Genomic DNA, 14,410 nt, shown 5'->3' on the forward strand with positions numbered 1-14,410 from the left:
AATGTTTACTCCAGGAAAGAGAAACAAGAAGTTTTTTATTTTTTGCTGTTTTTTTCTTTTCTTTTCCTTGTGTCTTCTGTGTTCGTTTATCTATCTTTGGGAGGATAAAGGGGAGGCACAGAAATGGAGAGACAAAGGGTGAGCAAAAGCAGCTGTAGTACTAATAGACACCATGCAGACAATGAATTATACAACCTGTAGATAAGGATGGGAGGGAAAAACAGAGTGAGGGAAGGGATAACCAAAAAGAAATGTACTCTTTACCTGATTTATGTAACTGTAATCTCTCTGGATATCACCATTAAATAACATTAAAAAATTCTAACTGGATGTTTATTAGTGCATTTGGGACTTTTAATCTTATCAGACCAGTCTATATCTATTTTATTTCATCCTTTCATTAATACAAAAGCAAAAGCAAAAGTTTTTAACTTAGATTAGATTCAAAGTACCTTTTATTTTTCTTTTACAGAATGTGATTTTGAAGTCATCTATGAAAGGCAGATAAGGTCATGAAGACTGTTTTCTTTTATGTTTACATCTATGGTCTCCTTAATTTTCCTATGTGCTAACAGCTTTGGAGCCAAAGTAAATTTTTTGCATATGAATACACAACTGGTTCAGTACTATATGCTGAAAACACAGTGCTGGTCCATTGAAATTTTTGGCATCTTTTTTTTGGGGGGGGTGGTCTTGGGACTTGAACACAGCCTGGGCACTGTCCCCTGAGCTCTTCAGCTCAAGGCTACTGTCCTATCCTTGAGCCAAGCCCAACTTCCTGTTTTCCAGACTTTACTTTGAGATAAAGGGTCTCAGGTCCTTTTGTGCTGGGGCTGGCTTTGAACCTTGATCCTCAGATCTCAGCCTCCTGAGTAGCTAGAATTACAGGCGTGAGACAATGTTGCCGGCTTGCTTTTTTTTTTTCCTAAGTCACTTGTAGCACAGCCAGTAATCCTATAATCCTAGCCATTTGAGTAGCTGAGATTGGGAAACTCAAAGCTAGAGGCTTGGCCACAGGGGTTGGGAGGGGGGATTTAGGAAGACTTCTACCTCAATTTTTTAAAAAAGAAAAAAAACAAAACTTTTATTCTAAAAAATAAAAAAAAATAGTGGCCAGGAGTTTGGCCTACTGATAGTCCTTGCCTAGTATGCACGAGGACCTGGGTTCAATTCTTCGGTACCACATACCACATACATAGAAAAAGCTGGAAGTGGTGCTGTGGTTCAAATGGTCAAGCTCTAGCCTTGAGAAAGCCCAAGGACAGTGCTCAGACCCTGAGCTCAAGCTCCAGGACTGGCAAAAAAAAAAATTAAATTTGAGTGCATTTTACAGTTTCTTTGAATTTTTATTTGAACTTTTTTATGTTAAATATAACTATATTATGGTCTATGTGATATATAATGAAAATGATACAAATACTTTATTAATCTAAACTAACTGCAGAAAAGGACCTCACTGTAATATTTCCTTATGTGTATGTGCTTTGATAAAATTCACCTGCTAAAATTCACCTGGTCTATTACATCCCTAATACTCTCTTCCTACACTTTCCTAAAACAGTAACTTAGTGGGTTTGTTTCATCATGCTATCTTCACAAATATATGTCAATCATATCTCACTCCTCATCCACAGCATTCTCTCTTGATTTCCATCCATTCCTCACAAAAAAACAATCCCTCTTATAAACTCATGTCCCATCATTAGCATCATTTTAGGTCTAGGGTCTGCATAAATTAAAACATGCAATGTTTGTTTTTTTGAGCCTGACTTCTCTCATCCAGTATGATCTCTAGTTCTACCCACTTTCCTAGAACTCCATTATTCTTAATGGATAATACTCTATTGTACTTTTGAGAACCATCTATTCAAATCATTTCCCCATTTATTGTCTTATTTGTTCTTTATATATTTTAGATGTTAATCTTTTCTCTGGTAAATAGCTTATAAAGATTGTGTTGCCTCTTAATTCAGGTAATTTTTTTCTTGGATGTGAAGGAACTTTGAAATTTGATGTAATTCTATTAGGCAAATATTGCTCTTACATATTGGGCAGTCAGAGCCTTATTCAGGAAAGTTGCTAAGGCTGTATTTTCAAGCGTATTCTGTTTCCCTAAAGTAGTTTCAGGTATTACACTAAGGTCTCCAAGCCATTTTTTTTCTTTTTAAATTATCTTTGTTTTTTATTTTATTTTAATGTATAGAGGGGTTACAGTTATATTCACCAGATAGAAGGTGCATTATTTCTCATGCATTGATATCCCTTCTCATGTTTTTGTCCCCATTTCTCTCCCCCTACCCTAATCTTTTTCCCCTCCTATTTCAAATAAACATATATATATATATAATATATGTATATATATAAAATATACCAGGTAACAAAGTCAGATACTGTAACAATATTAGATTAACCAAAGGGCAACATGAGAGAAGAGAGAAAAAAAAAAACATAGTACATTAAGAACAGTCACTCATAATTAAGCTCGTTTCCATGTCCTTGAGGTCCATTAATTAGGCCTCATCCTATATGGCCTTATGTATCCAGGGTTTGAGCTATCGTAATGGCCTTATGTATCCAGGGTTTGAGCTATCGTAATCCTCTGCTAGGAGAGTCCTAGGTTTGTACTAATTATTACAAATGAGGGAAACCATGAAGCCTATGTTCCTTTGGGTCTGGCTTACTTCACTTAATATGATTTTTTTCTAAGTCTTTCCATTTCCTTACAACTGGGGCAATGTCATTCTTTCTGATGGCAGCATAGAATTTCATTGTGTATAAATACCACATCTTTGTGATCCAATCATCTACTGAGGGGCATCTGAGTTGGTTCCATATCATTGTTATGGTAAATAGTGCTGCAATGAACATCGTTGTGCTAGTGGCTTTAGTATGTCCTCGTTTCTGGACCACTGAGTAAATGCCAAGTAGTGGAACTGCTGGGTCATAAGGGAGATCTATGTTTAGTCTTTTGAGGAACCACCATACTACTTTCCATAGTGGTTGAACGAGTTTACATTCCCACCAACAGTGTAGCAGCGATTCCTCCTGACCACATCCCTACCAGCATCTGTTGTTATCAGATTTCTTTTTTCTTATTATTAAAGAATTTATTAACATTGATTTTTACATCATTCTTTTTAAATTATCTTTAAGTAGCCATACAAAGGAGTTGCCATATTTTTTGTACAAGGTTACAGGGTGAAAATGAAGATCTAGTTGTAGTCTTCTACATACAGACATCAATTTTCTCAACAATTGCTAGTCTTTTCTAATATATTTTTGGCTCCTTAGTCAACAATCAAGAGTGTAGATACTTGGGCTCATTTATGGATCCTTTATGGTATTTTATTGATTTATATGTCCATTTCTGGGCTAGTACATGCTGTTTCTTACTTTGGACTATAACATGAAAAGAGAAAATATTATACCGGTAGCATTGTTGCTTATATTCAGGATTATTATTGCTATTTGGGGTCTTTCATGTTTCTGCATGGATTTTAGAATTGACATTACAGAGTTCTTACACCTCTTAAGTTTATTCCTAAGCATCTTATTTTTGAGGTTATAAATGGGATTACTTTCCTGATTCCTTTCTCAGTCTATTATTTTCATATGGAAATGCACTTGATTTTTGTATGTTCATTTTATATCTTGCCATTTTCCCAAAAAGTTTATAGGATCAATGAGTTTTTCTGATGGAGACTTTCAGTTCTTTTAAGTTTAGAATCATACCATATGCCATTAGGGATAATGTAATTTTCCCCATTTCTTCTTCAGTTAATCATGGAGTGGAAATTACAATAGCATACAATATAAAACACCAGTTTTATGGGTTTTTTTTTCATTTAGCTTTTATCTACACATCTCATTTCTTCTTAGCCATTGGCTATTTCTTTTCAGCCTCTTATCATTTATTCAATACCTATGAATTCCATATCAGGATTTTTTTTTGCCCTGGGCTTGGGCTCAGAGCATGAGCACTGTCCTTGCATTTTTTTCTCAAGGCTAGAGCTCTACCACTTGAGCCACAATACCACTTTTGGTTCGAATCCCTGTCTTGGTGCAAGCTAGGCAAACACTTTGCCAGTAGGTCAGACTCCCAGTCCCATACCAGGATCTTTTCTAAATGTTTACTGGAGACTTTGCATGAAAAAAATTTTAAATCTTAACATATTCTCTACTTTTTGGTGATTTCTCTCCCTTGATCTCTCCAGAGAGATCCTGGCAGGTAAAGTGTCCTGAGATCCAAGGAGGTACACTCCCTAAGAGCCTATGTTCTCCTTCTCTAAGCCCATGGTTAATCAAAATGCAGTTGTGTGGGAATTAATTTGAAAACTCAAGCTGAATTTCAAAATTTATCTACAGAAAAATAAACAAGCAAGGGTGTAAAAAAAAGATATGCAGCCATGGATTAAATCTTAAGATTTAATCATGGTTCAGAACTCTAAAAATGCCAACAATCACATATTATTTAAGTCTGGTCTTTAAGGAAGGAATAGAGGAGGGAAAGCACTGGAGTTTTCGACCCAGTGGTAGAACACTTTCCATAGCCTGGCATGAAATCCTGGATTGGATCTCAAACAACAAAAAATAAAAGACTAAGCTGGCCGTTGAAGGCTCACACCTATAATACTAGCCACTTAGGAGGCTGAGATCTGAGGATCAGGGTTCAAAGCCAGGCTGGCCAGGAAAAACTGGTGAAACTGTTATCTCCAATTAACGACCAGAAGACCAGAAGGGGCACTGGCTCAAGTGGTAGAAGGCTAGCCTTGAGCGAGCTCAGGGACAGCGCCCAGGCCCTGAGTTCAAGCCCCACAAACGACAAAAAAAAAAGACTAACCTAATCAATGTGGAGGGCTGTTTGATGCCTACTACCACTCTCTCGGGTAACTGTTTTGGTCAAAAACTTCTTTCTGGTCTACAAGCCCACTAATACCGTTGATACTTCAGGAGCTGTAAAATAAGCAGAAATAAAATATAAGATGTCAGCTGAGCAATGGTGACCCATACTTGTAATCCTAGCTACTTAGGAGACTGAGATCCGAGATTCACCATAGAAAGCTGGCCAAGGGCAGGGCTCAAGTGGCAATGTCAGCTTAGAGAGAAAAAGCTGAGGGATAGCTCGCCAGTCCTAAGTTCAAGCCCAGCAAATGGCACCGAAACAGAAAGATGCCCAGTTAAGTCTGTATTTCAGCTAAAGACTTATCTTTTAAGTACGTCAAACTTTTACTCCGTAACTCAGATTTAACTGGAAGTCCTGTTTGTATTTGCTATATCTAGTCACTCTACATAGAAAAGGTCTTCCAACCGCTTTCCGCAGTTTGTCAGGACTATCGGTTTGTCACTCTACACTCGGATAACTCAGTCTCTCTGGACCTCACTTGTGAAGCGACGGGTGAGAGCTCTACCTCACAAGAACCGGGCGGCTTAAACAAGGCCCAGGGTTTTGCCAGGCGCCCACTAAATTCGAGTTCCAGGATGTGCGGCCCAGCACAGCCAAGCGCCGGCCCCGCCTCAGCGGAACCCACCACGCCTCTCAACAGAGCAAGCAGAACCAACCACAGTACGAAGACGAAAACAGTCATGTTTTCCCACGCAATCCTGCTGGAGCTGCCCACAGTCTCCTGAGATACAGCCGCTCAGGGACCGAGGAGCTCTTCCGTAGTCGAGTCAGGGAAAGCCGCCCGTCTACTTCCAAGAGGACCGTGTGGCCCCGCCCACGAACTTCCGGTTAGGTGAGCTTTCCCTCGTCCTCGGTCCGCACTTTCGACAAAACACTTTTAAAAGTTAGGAATCTAGTATTTCCCCCTAACACATCTATATTTACTTCACCCTTATCTTACTTCGGATATAAAATTTAGAGTGCTAGAATTGAGCGACTGGCGTGATATACAAGAGGAGCAGGTAAGGGGGGGGCTGACGAAAGTGCGCAGCGAAAGTAATGGGCTCCTTTCCTCGCCGGCCGGAAGTCGCCGGGTCTGAATGAGTCCTCCAGCCGGCGGCCGCGGGTCCTTGGTCTCCAGTTGACACCGAGTGGCGCCTCGGCCGGCAGGTTTGTTTGTCACTGTGCCGCCAGGTTCATGTGGAGGCTCCCGAGCTTCCGCGCCGCGCTTCGTGGGGTCCGGAGGGCGTTGGAACAGTGCGGCCGGACCGAGGCGGCCCCTGAGCCGGCGCTGGCAGCCATGGAGCGCGCTGTAGTGCGCTGTGTGCCCTCGGAGCCCAAGCTGAGCCTGTCGTTCTCGCTGGCCGACGGCAGCCACAAGAACATGCAACGGGACCAGAGCGAGCCGCTCGGCCGGGCCCTCAGCCGGATCGCAACCAACGCTCTCAAGGGCCACGCCAAGGCGGCGGCCGCCAAGAAGAGCCGGAAGAACCGGCCCGGCGCGAGCGGTGGGGCGGCCTGCGCGGGGAGTGGGCCGGAGCCGGCCGCGGCCTGCGAGCCGGTGGTGAAGCTGTACTACCGCGAGGAGGCCGTGGCCGACGACGTGCTCAACGTGGACGCCTGGCAGGACGGCGCCGTGCTGCAGATCGGCGACGTCAAGTACAAGGTGGAGCGCAACCCGCCCGCCTTCACCGAGCTGCAGTTGCCTCGCTACATCATGGCGGGTTTCCCGGTGTGTCCCAAACTCACCCTAGAATTCGGGGATCCCGCCGGATCCCTCTTCCGCTGGTACAAGGAGTCCAAGCCCGGAGCGGCGGAAACCGAGGGCAGTGGCTCCTCGTCATTGTCTCCTTCCACCCCGCCTTCTACTTGGACAGAAACCGGTGTGGAGGAGCGCGTGTACACCCCGTGCAATGCTGACATCGGGCTGCGGCTGAAGCTTCGTTGCACGCCAGGCAATGGGCAGCGCTTCGGGCCGAGCCGGGAGTTAGAGAGTGTGTGCCCGGTGGAGGCCGGGCCTGGCACCTGCACTTTTGATCTCCGGCATCTCTACACCAAAAAAGTGACCGAGGACGCGCTCATCCGCACTGTGTCCTACAACATCCTGGCTGATACCTACGCCCAAACGGATTTCTCAAGGACCGTGCTGTACCCATACTGTGCCCCCTACGCCCTGGAGCTCGACTACCGCCAGAACCTTATCCAGAAAGAGCTCACAGGCTACAACGCCGACCTCATCTGTCTGCAGGAGGTTGACCGTGCCGTGTTCTCGGACAGCCTGGTTCCCGCGCTCGAGGCCTTTGGGTTGGAGGGCGTGTTTCGAATCAAGCAACACGAAGGCCTGGCCACTTTCTACCGGAAGTCCAAGTTCAGCCTCCTTAGCCAACACGATATTTCATTCCAGGAAGCCCTGGAGTCCGACTCACTTCACAAAGAACTGCTGGAGAAACTAGCTTTGTACCCTTTGGCACAGGAGAGGGTGCTGCAGAGATCCTCGGTCCTCCAGGTGAGCCACCTGCGCCGAAACGTTCCTTCCCACTTTTGACTGCCTGGAAGACAGGGTTCAGGGTTAGCCGCGAGCTTGTAATGGAAACTGTCCACGTTTTATTCTTTGCTCATGTACCTTGCCCACATGTGTCATTTTCATTCGTTTATCTGGTATATGTGCATTAAATAGCCCTATTATGCTTGCCACCTCACAGATTGCTTTGAACCAGACCAAGGGACTTTTTTCGTCCTTACAATCCAGGGAGAGATATTTGCTAAATAAAATATTGTAATAGTTAAGATATTTGACTATTTCTCAGGCGCTATTCTGATACATTTTAAAGTTCTTGAAAGAATTAAGTGCTCAGTGTGCATTATGAGTTGCTTCCTAACTATTGGCCAAATTTGGTTCATTTAATCCCCACTAATCATTGTAATCCCATTTTATAGCTATTATTTACATTTTATAAATTAAGAAATGTCAAATTTCTTTTCTTTTTTTTTTTTTTTTTTTGCCAGTCCTGGGCTTGAGCTCAGGGCCTGAGCACTGTCCTTGGACTTTCTCAAGGCTAGAGCTCTACCACTTGAGCCTCAGCACCACTTCCGGCTTTTTCTATATATGTGGTATCAAGGAATCGAACCCGGGTCTTTGTGCATGTTAGGCAAGCACTTTAACCACTAGGCCAAACTCCAGGCCCCAGAAATGTCAAATTTCTTTATTCAGATTTTACCCAAGTATGGAGTCATGATTCTTAGCCAGTGAACCGCTATTTAGCTTAAAGCTACTTTGGTTTTTTAAAAACGTTCATTATATGGCCAAAGCTAGCCTAGTGGTAAAGTTCTCACCTAGCATGCAGGAGGCCCTGAAAAAAGCCGGAATGGTGCTGTGACTAAAGTGGCAGAGCACTAGCCTTGAGCAAAAAGGACAATGCCCAGGCCCTAAGTTCAAGTCCTAGGACTGGCAAACAAAAAAATAGTTCATTGTAGGTCAGAGCTCTTAACTGGTTTTATTCGAGGTAACTTGACTACCTGTCTCTGCCCCCCCCCCAGCACCTGCTGTTTTCTGCACTTTTCACACCCTTTGAGTACACATAGTAGCCATCGTGTGGTGGTGAAGTGTACTACTACTGAAAATGCTGAGTATTCAGACACAGAGCTTTCTAGTTCAAAGGGGAGTTTATTCACTTGAAAAGCCTCATATTGTTGTGTTTCCATAGTAACCTTATATGTTGGACTGTTAGTACAGTTATACATGAAAGTGGGGCACCAGTGATTTACACCTGTAATTCTGCCTACTTTGGAGATGAATCTGGGAAGATTGCAGTTTGAGCCCACCCAGACAGAAAATTGTGAAATCCTTACAATTGCTTATAACCAATCTGAACTCAGGGGCCTCATGCTCACCTGGCTTTTCTTACTGGCTCTTCCCAGCTAGTGCTCTATCACTTGAGCCATGACAGGCTTTTTGATGGTTATTTTGGAGATTGAATCTGTTGGATGTTTCTGCCTGGCCTGACTCCAAGGCTGGATTCTCTGGATATCAGGCTTCTGAGTAAATAGGATTATAGGAGTGGGCCACCAGTGCCCAGCACTCCATCTCATTCAGGCATATCAGAGGATCAAAAGAAAAGGCTGGGTGTGATAGTATGAACCTATCATCACAATTATAACAATGAGGAAATTAGGGATTGTGGTCCAGGCCAGCTCCAGAGAAAAGAGAGGCCCTACCTTAAAAATAACCAGAGCAAAAAGTCCTGCATGGCCAAAGCAATAAAGCTTCTGCCTAGTAAATTTTGGTGTCCACCCAAAAGTTATGCTGGATCATATTCATTATACCCTAAAGTTTACATGTCAGATTTCAAAATTGTGATCTTAGTATCAAGTTAGTTCATGGTAATCTTGGATGGAAAACATTAGGAGATAATCAGACACTAACTGAACCGGTCTTTTTGTTTACTTTAGGTTTCAGTTTTGCAATCTACAAAGGACTCCTCTAAAAAGATATGTGTTGCTAATACCCATCTCTACTGGCATCCAAAAGGTAGGTTTTGTTCTGCATAAAAAGTGATGTCAAAGGTAGTTTGCACAAGTTTGTTTCTGTTTGTTTTTTGTGGGTTTTTTGTTTTTTTTTTTTTTGAGACAGGTTTTTTTCTGTATAGGTCGGGCTGGTCTGGAACTTGTAATTCTCATGCCTTGGCCTCACAAGTGCTGGGATTATAGATGCACCACCATCCATCCCTGGCTCCACAAAAATTTCTCCATTGTCACCCAGAAGCTTGTGACTTAGGTTAAGGTGACTTAAGCTGCTGAACATGTTATACATAAATCCACATTTCAGATATAACCCAAATACTTTATGAGGTATTTTTGTTTTGTTTCAGTTTTAAGACAATAAGTACTTGGATTAATTTTTTTTTTTTTTTATTCATAGGTGGGTACATTCGACTCATTCAAATGGCTGTAGCTTTGGCCCACATTAGACACGTCTCATGTGATCTGTATCCCAGTATACCAGTTATATTTTGTGGGGACTTTAATAGTACACCATCAACAGGAACATATCATTTTGTCATCAATGGAAACATTGCAGAGGATCATGAAGACTGGACTTCCAATGGGGAAGAGGAAAGATGCAACATATCTCTCACACACAACTTCAAACTGAAGAGTGCTTGTGGTGAACCTGCTTACACAAATTATGTGGGTGGCTTTCATGGATGTCTAGATTACATTTTCATTGACTTAAATGCTTTAGAAGTTGAACAAGTGATTCCATTACCTAGCCATGAAGAAGTTACCACCCACCAGGCCTTACCCAGTGTTTCCCATCCCTCCGATCACATAGCAATTGTATGTGATTTAAAATGGAAGTAGATTTCTGTTTGGTAGAATTTGTTTTAAGTCTAAAAAGGAAGTAATTTGTTTTGCAGAACATTAATCTGAACCAAATCTTACATGTAACCTTCAAAGAGGATATCCAGACATTAAGGTAAAACCACACGTTCCTTCCCTACTAGTTATGTTCCAGTCTTTGTTACAATATCCATAATGTTTGCGTCATATAGTTTCTCTCTGCCTTTTTTAATTTCTTAGACTTGGAGTAAAAACAAATATATTTAGGACTAGCAAAAAGAAAACTTAATTATTGTGTAAACTTTTATAAATGTTTTTTTTAAAAACTGGTAATTTTATAAGTACCATTCAAAGGATCTTACCGTTTTTCTTTCATACAACATTTCACATTGAATTATGTTCCTGTAATTAAGGGGGGGAAATGTACAGGTAAAGGTAAAAAACCCAAGGTCTGAAAGGAAATATTAGGGTCTATTTCTACCTCAATTTGGTTAGGAAGTTATTACAATTTGAAAGCTTTAACAAAAAATTAAAATATACAATCACTCATCGCTATTGCTTCTTTTCCAACTAACAAGATATTTTTATTCACTTGTATTATTTTGCTTATTAATACACTTTGTATTCTAATTCTTATTACAGCTCATTTTATTTTTTAGATTACAAGCACAATTTAGTATTCAGAGTAGCAACATAATCAACTTGAATCACTCTCACTCTTGGTCATGAAAACGGTTCTTAAATCAACAGGGTATTTGACCATAAGAACCTGGAGGCTGTAGCACTACACATAACATTATAAAAAACTTTTTTTATAAAAAAGCTTTTATTGATAGAAGCTTAAAATGCTGGATGAACCACTGAGCATTTCTCTGTTGGAAATATTTGCAGTTCTCAGTTTTTATAAATAGGAAGAAGAGTAATAGAAATATTGGCATCTGAAATAAGAAGCTTTTTTTAGGGGGTGGGGGAAGGGGGACCAGTCCTGAGGCTAGAACTCAAGACCTGGACAATGTTCTGGGCTTTCTCAAGGGTAGTGCTCTACCACTTAAGCAGTAGTACCACTTCTGGCTTTTTTTTTTTTCCTGTATATGTGGTACCAAGGAATTGAACCTAGGACTTTGTGCATGCTAGGCAAGCACTCTGTGACTAGGCCATGCTCCTGGCCCTAAGAAACTTCTTTTTATAGATGAGCAATCTAATATGAGTTACAAAACATCACTGTATATATAATTCATATTCTGTAAGAGAATTTCAATAGGAAGCCGAAATTTTAAAATTAGAAATTTGTTGTCCAGAATACAAACATTAAAATATTTATCACTTTATACTTTATTTGTAATGCTGTAGCTTTTGCTTTTTAAAAGTTTTCATGATAAATAAGTATAAAAGTAAGTATAGTCCTGCATTTTAATTTCAAACTCACTTATTAAGAGCCTACTCATCTCAAAAGCTATGGTTTTTCCATAAAAAGCCCTTGTTTCAAATTCTTTAATGTCTAACCCAATACCATAAAAACTGTCCATTTTTAATGGGTCTGCTTCATATTCTGTTGTCACCATATATTGTTAACACTGGTGTAACTTTAAGAGTGCACCTCACATGGATACATGAGGTATTTAAAGTACTTAAAGGGAACGATTTAAGTGGCAGGTCTTGGAATCTTGTTCAGAGACTTAAAAATGAGAAAATTTAATACTACCAAATTGTGCCTTCTTAAATCTGTCCCCTTCCTCTTTGGTGCTGGGGATTGATTCCAGGGTTTTACCACTGAGCTACATCCCAGTCCCCTAAATATTGTTTTCATCTTTTAGAACATTTAACTAGTAATTTATAAATATGTAGATAGAGCAAGAACCTGATTCTTTTGCAAAAAGACTTTTTCTCCTGTTTTCAGTGGTGCTGGGGATTGAACCCAGGGTTGTGAGCACGCTGAGCATACACACTATGAAGCTACATGACTTGCCTTTTTTCCCCCCTCCTTTTTTTAAAATTGGTTTTGGGAGTTGGGGGTATGGATCAGTTGGTAGAGCAGTAGCCAGAGAGCAAAAGTGCCAGGTATCGAATTCAAGTCCCAGTCTCAGACCTAAAAATAAAAATAATAAAAAATAAAGTTGGTTTTGGTCTGCTTTCAAACAGATGTGTTGACAGACCCTGGTAGTAACTAGAGAAAAACAATGGTAAGTTTCTCGGCAGAAAGTTACAAAACGTTTTGAAAGAAATATAATCCGGGATGATTCTCCTTGCTTGTGAAAAATATCCAGATCTTTAACACAAAAGCTGTCTAGATTGAACTCTGGTAGGAAAACTAAGCACTTTTCAAATATCACATGTCCTAAACCCTTCAAGTTTGATATTTCCTGGCTTAACAATATAACCAGATTTTATACAGGTATTTCAAGATAGATGAGATGTTATTCTGAAGTGCTAATATACTTTTTTGGTGGTAGAAGAGATTTTTTTCAATTTTATAAATGTGATGTACAGAGGGGTTAAGTCAGGGAATGAGTATGTTTCTTATGGACAATGTCATGTCTTCTCCACTCTTCCAGTTTCTCTCCCATCCACACTCATATACATTTTTTGTTATAAAGGTGACATACAAAGGGGTTGCCGTTATATAAGCACAGGACATTTCTTTTTGGACGTCACTCCTTTTCTCCCAGTTTTTCCTTCCATCCCCACCCACAAGTTATATAGTTCATTTCCATGAGTACCACTGCTGCATTGCATGTTCACCTTTTGTCCCTCCATTTCTGTGCCCCCTCCCCTTACTCTCCTAAAGACATAAATAAATAAGATGAAAGGAAAATAAAAACAGCAAAAGAAAAATGCTTATTTCTATTTTCTGGAATCAAACCCTGGGCTTTGTGCATGTTAGGCAAGCACTCAGCCATGCTCCCTGCCCCCAAAATTGACACCATTATAGTTCATTTTACCTAGTTGTGAAATACAGGCAAGGGCTGGGAGTTTGGCCTAGTGGTAGAGTGCTTGCCTAGGATGCATGAAGTCCCGGGTTCGATTCCTTAGTACCACATACATAAAAGAAAAGCCAGAAGTGGTACTGAGGCTCAAGTGGTAGAGCTCTAGCCTTGAGAAAGTCCAAGGACAGTGCTCAGGCCCTGAGCTCAAGCCCAGGACTGGCAAAAAAAATACACACAAAAGTTCCCTACACAATCACAAGACAAATACACATACATACATACATATGTAATGAAAGCAAAAGTTTTCATATAACTCTTGAGAGAAAATCCTCTGAAAAATGGCCTGCATTGAATTTTTAATCAAAATGTTTTTGAAAATGTTAATATTCCTCTCAAGATACTACTTACAGGGCCAGGAACGTGACATAGTGGTAGAGTGCTTGCCTAGTATGCACAAAGACCTGGGTTCAGATCCTTGGTACCACATACACAGAAAAAGCCAGAACTGCTGCTGTGGCTTAAGGTTTAGAGTGCTAACCTTGGGAAAGCTCAAAGACTGTGCCCAGGCCCTGAGTTCAAGGCCCAGGACTGGCAAAAAATAAATAAAAGATAGTACTTACAGGAAATACTGTGTAGGTTTCAGGGAGTAATTTTAAGAGCTTTAATGATGAGCCAGTTTCTGTGGTCAGTTTTATGAGAACAGGTACCATTTTCGATATTAAAGTTGCTAGAGCTGTATTAACTTGGGTTGTTTTTCAAGCAATGACACCAAAATAACACACTTTGAAATGACACCAAAATGTTGAAATAACTCATGTAAGATTAACTTCATTTATACATTCACCATAGTGTGTGACTCTCTAGTTTTAAACATTTTAGAAGGCCTTTTATCTTTGAAGCAGCAAATACTGGTTTGCTTTCTGCCTTAGGATCTACTTGTATTAGATATTTCATATAAATGGAGTCTTTTGCCAAGCGTGGTGGCTCACGCCTGTAATCCTACCTATTCAAGAGGCTGAGCTCTTAGGATCACGGTTTGAAGCCAGCCTGGGCACTAAAAAGTCTGCAAGACTCTTTATCTCCAATAAATCACCAAAAAACTGGAAGTGGCCTGGCGCTGTGGCTCAAGGGGTAGGATAGTAGCCTTGACCTGAGCTCAGGACTGCCCAGGCCCAGAGTTCAAGTCCCATAACTGGCCAAAAAAAAAAAAAAAAGACTGTATACCTTTTCCATCTGGCTTTCATCCTGGTAAAAGTTTTTATTA

At 40.9% G+C, this 14,410-nt stretch overlaps 1 protein-coding gene and 1 long non-coding RNA gene across 2 annotated transcripts; one reads left to right on the forward strand and one right to left on the reverse strand.

The window, feature by feature from the left end:
* Positions 1-50: 50 nt before the first annotated feature.
* On the reverse strand, positions 51-5,995 carry LOC150066603 (uncharacterized). The gene is made up of 3 exons (XR_016533415.1): positions 5,560-5,995; positions 4,841-4,953; positions 51-195 (listed from the first exon to the last, which is right to left on the reverse strand). It is a non-coding gene; the product is annotated as an uncharacterized LOC150066603 (long non-coding RNA).
* Positions 5,996-6,079: 84 nt separating this feature from the next.
* Pde12 (phosphodiesterase 12) lies at positions 6,080-11,266 on the forward strand. The gene is made up of 3 exons (XM_090322546.1): positions 6,080-7,388; positions 9,332-9,410; positions 9,801-11,266. Exons 1-3 carry the CDS (start codon positions 6,081-6,083, stop codon positions 10,241-10,243), a joined length of 1,830 nt encoding a protein of 609 aa, XP_090178672.1. The 5' UTR covers position 6,080; the 3' UTR covers positions 10,244-11,266.
* The last annotated feature ends 3,144 nt before the right edge of the window (positions 11,267-14,410 follow it).

Source organism: Megascapheus bottae, chromosome 2, assembly GCF_031878675.1.
Source record: "Megascapheus bottae isolate mThoBot1 chromosome 2, mThoBot2.hap1, whole genome shotgun sequence".
Lineage (NCBI taxonomy): Eukaryota > Metazoa > Chordata > Mammalia > Rodentia > Geomyidae > Megascapheus > Megascapheus bottae.

Excerpts from the sequence above, each read along its gene's own strand:
- Pde12 (XM_090322546.1), top strand. The coding sequence starts at position 6,081 with ATGTGGAGGCTCCCGAGCTTCCGCGCCGCGCTTCGTGGGGTCCGGAGG. Across the intron at positions 7,389-9,331 it reads AGAGATCCTCGGTCCTCCAG|GTTTCAGTTTTGCAATCTAC; the intron begins GTGAGCCACCTG and ends TGTTTACTTTAG. Across the intron at positions 9,411-9,800 it reads TCTCTACTGGCATCCAAAAG|GTGGGTACATTCGACTCATT; the intron begins GTAGGTTTTGTT and ends TTTTATTCATAG.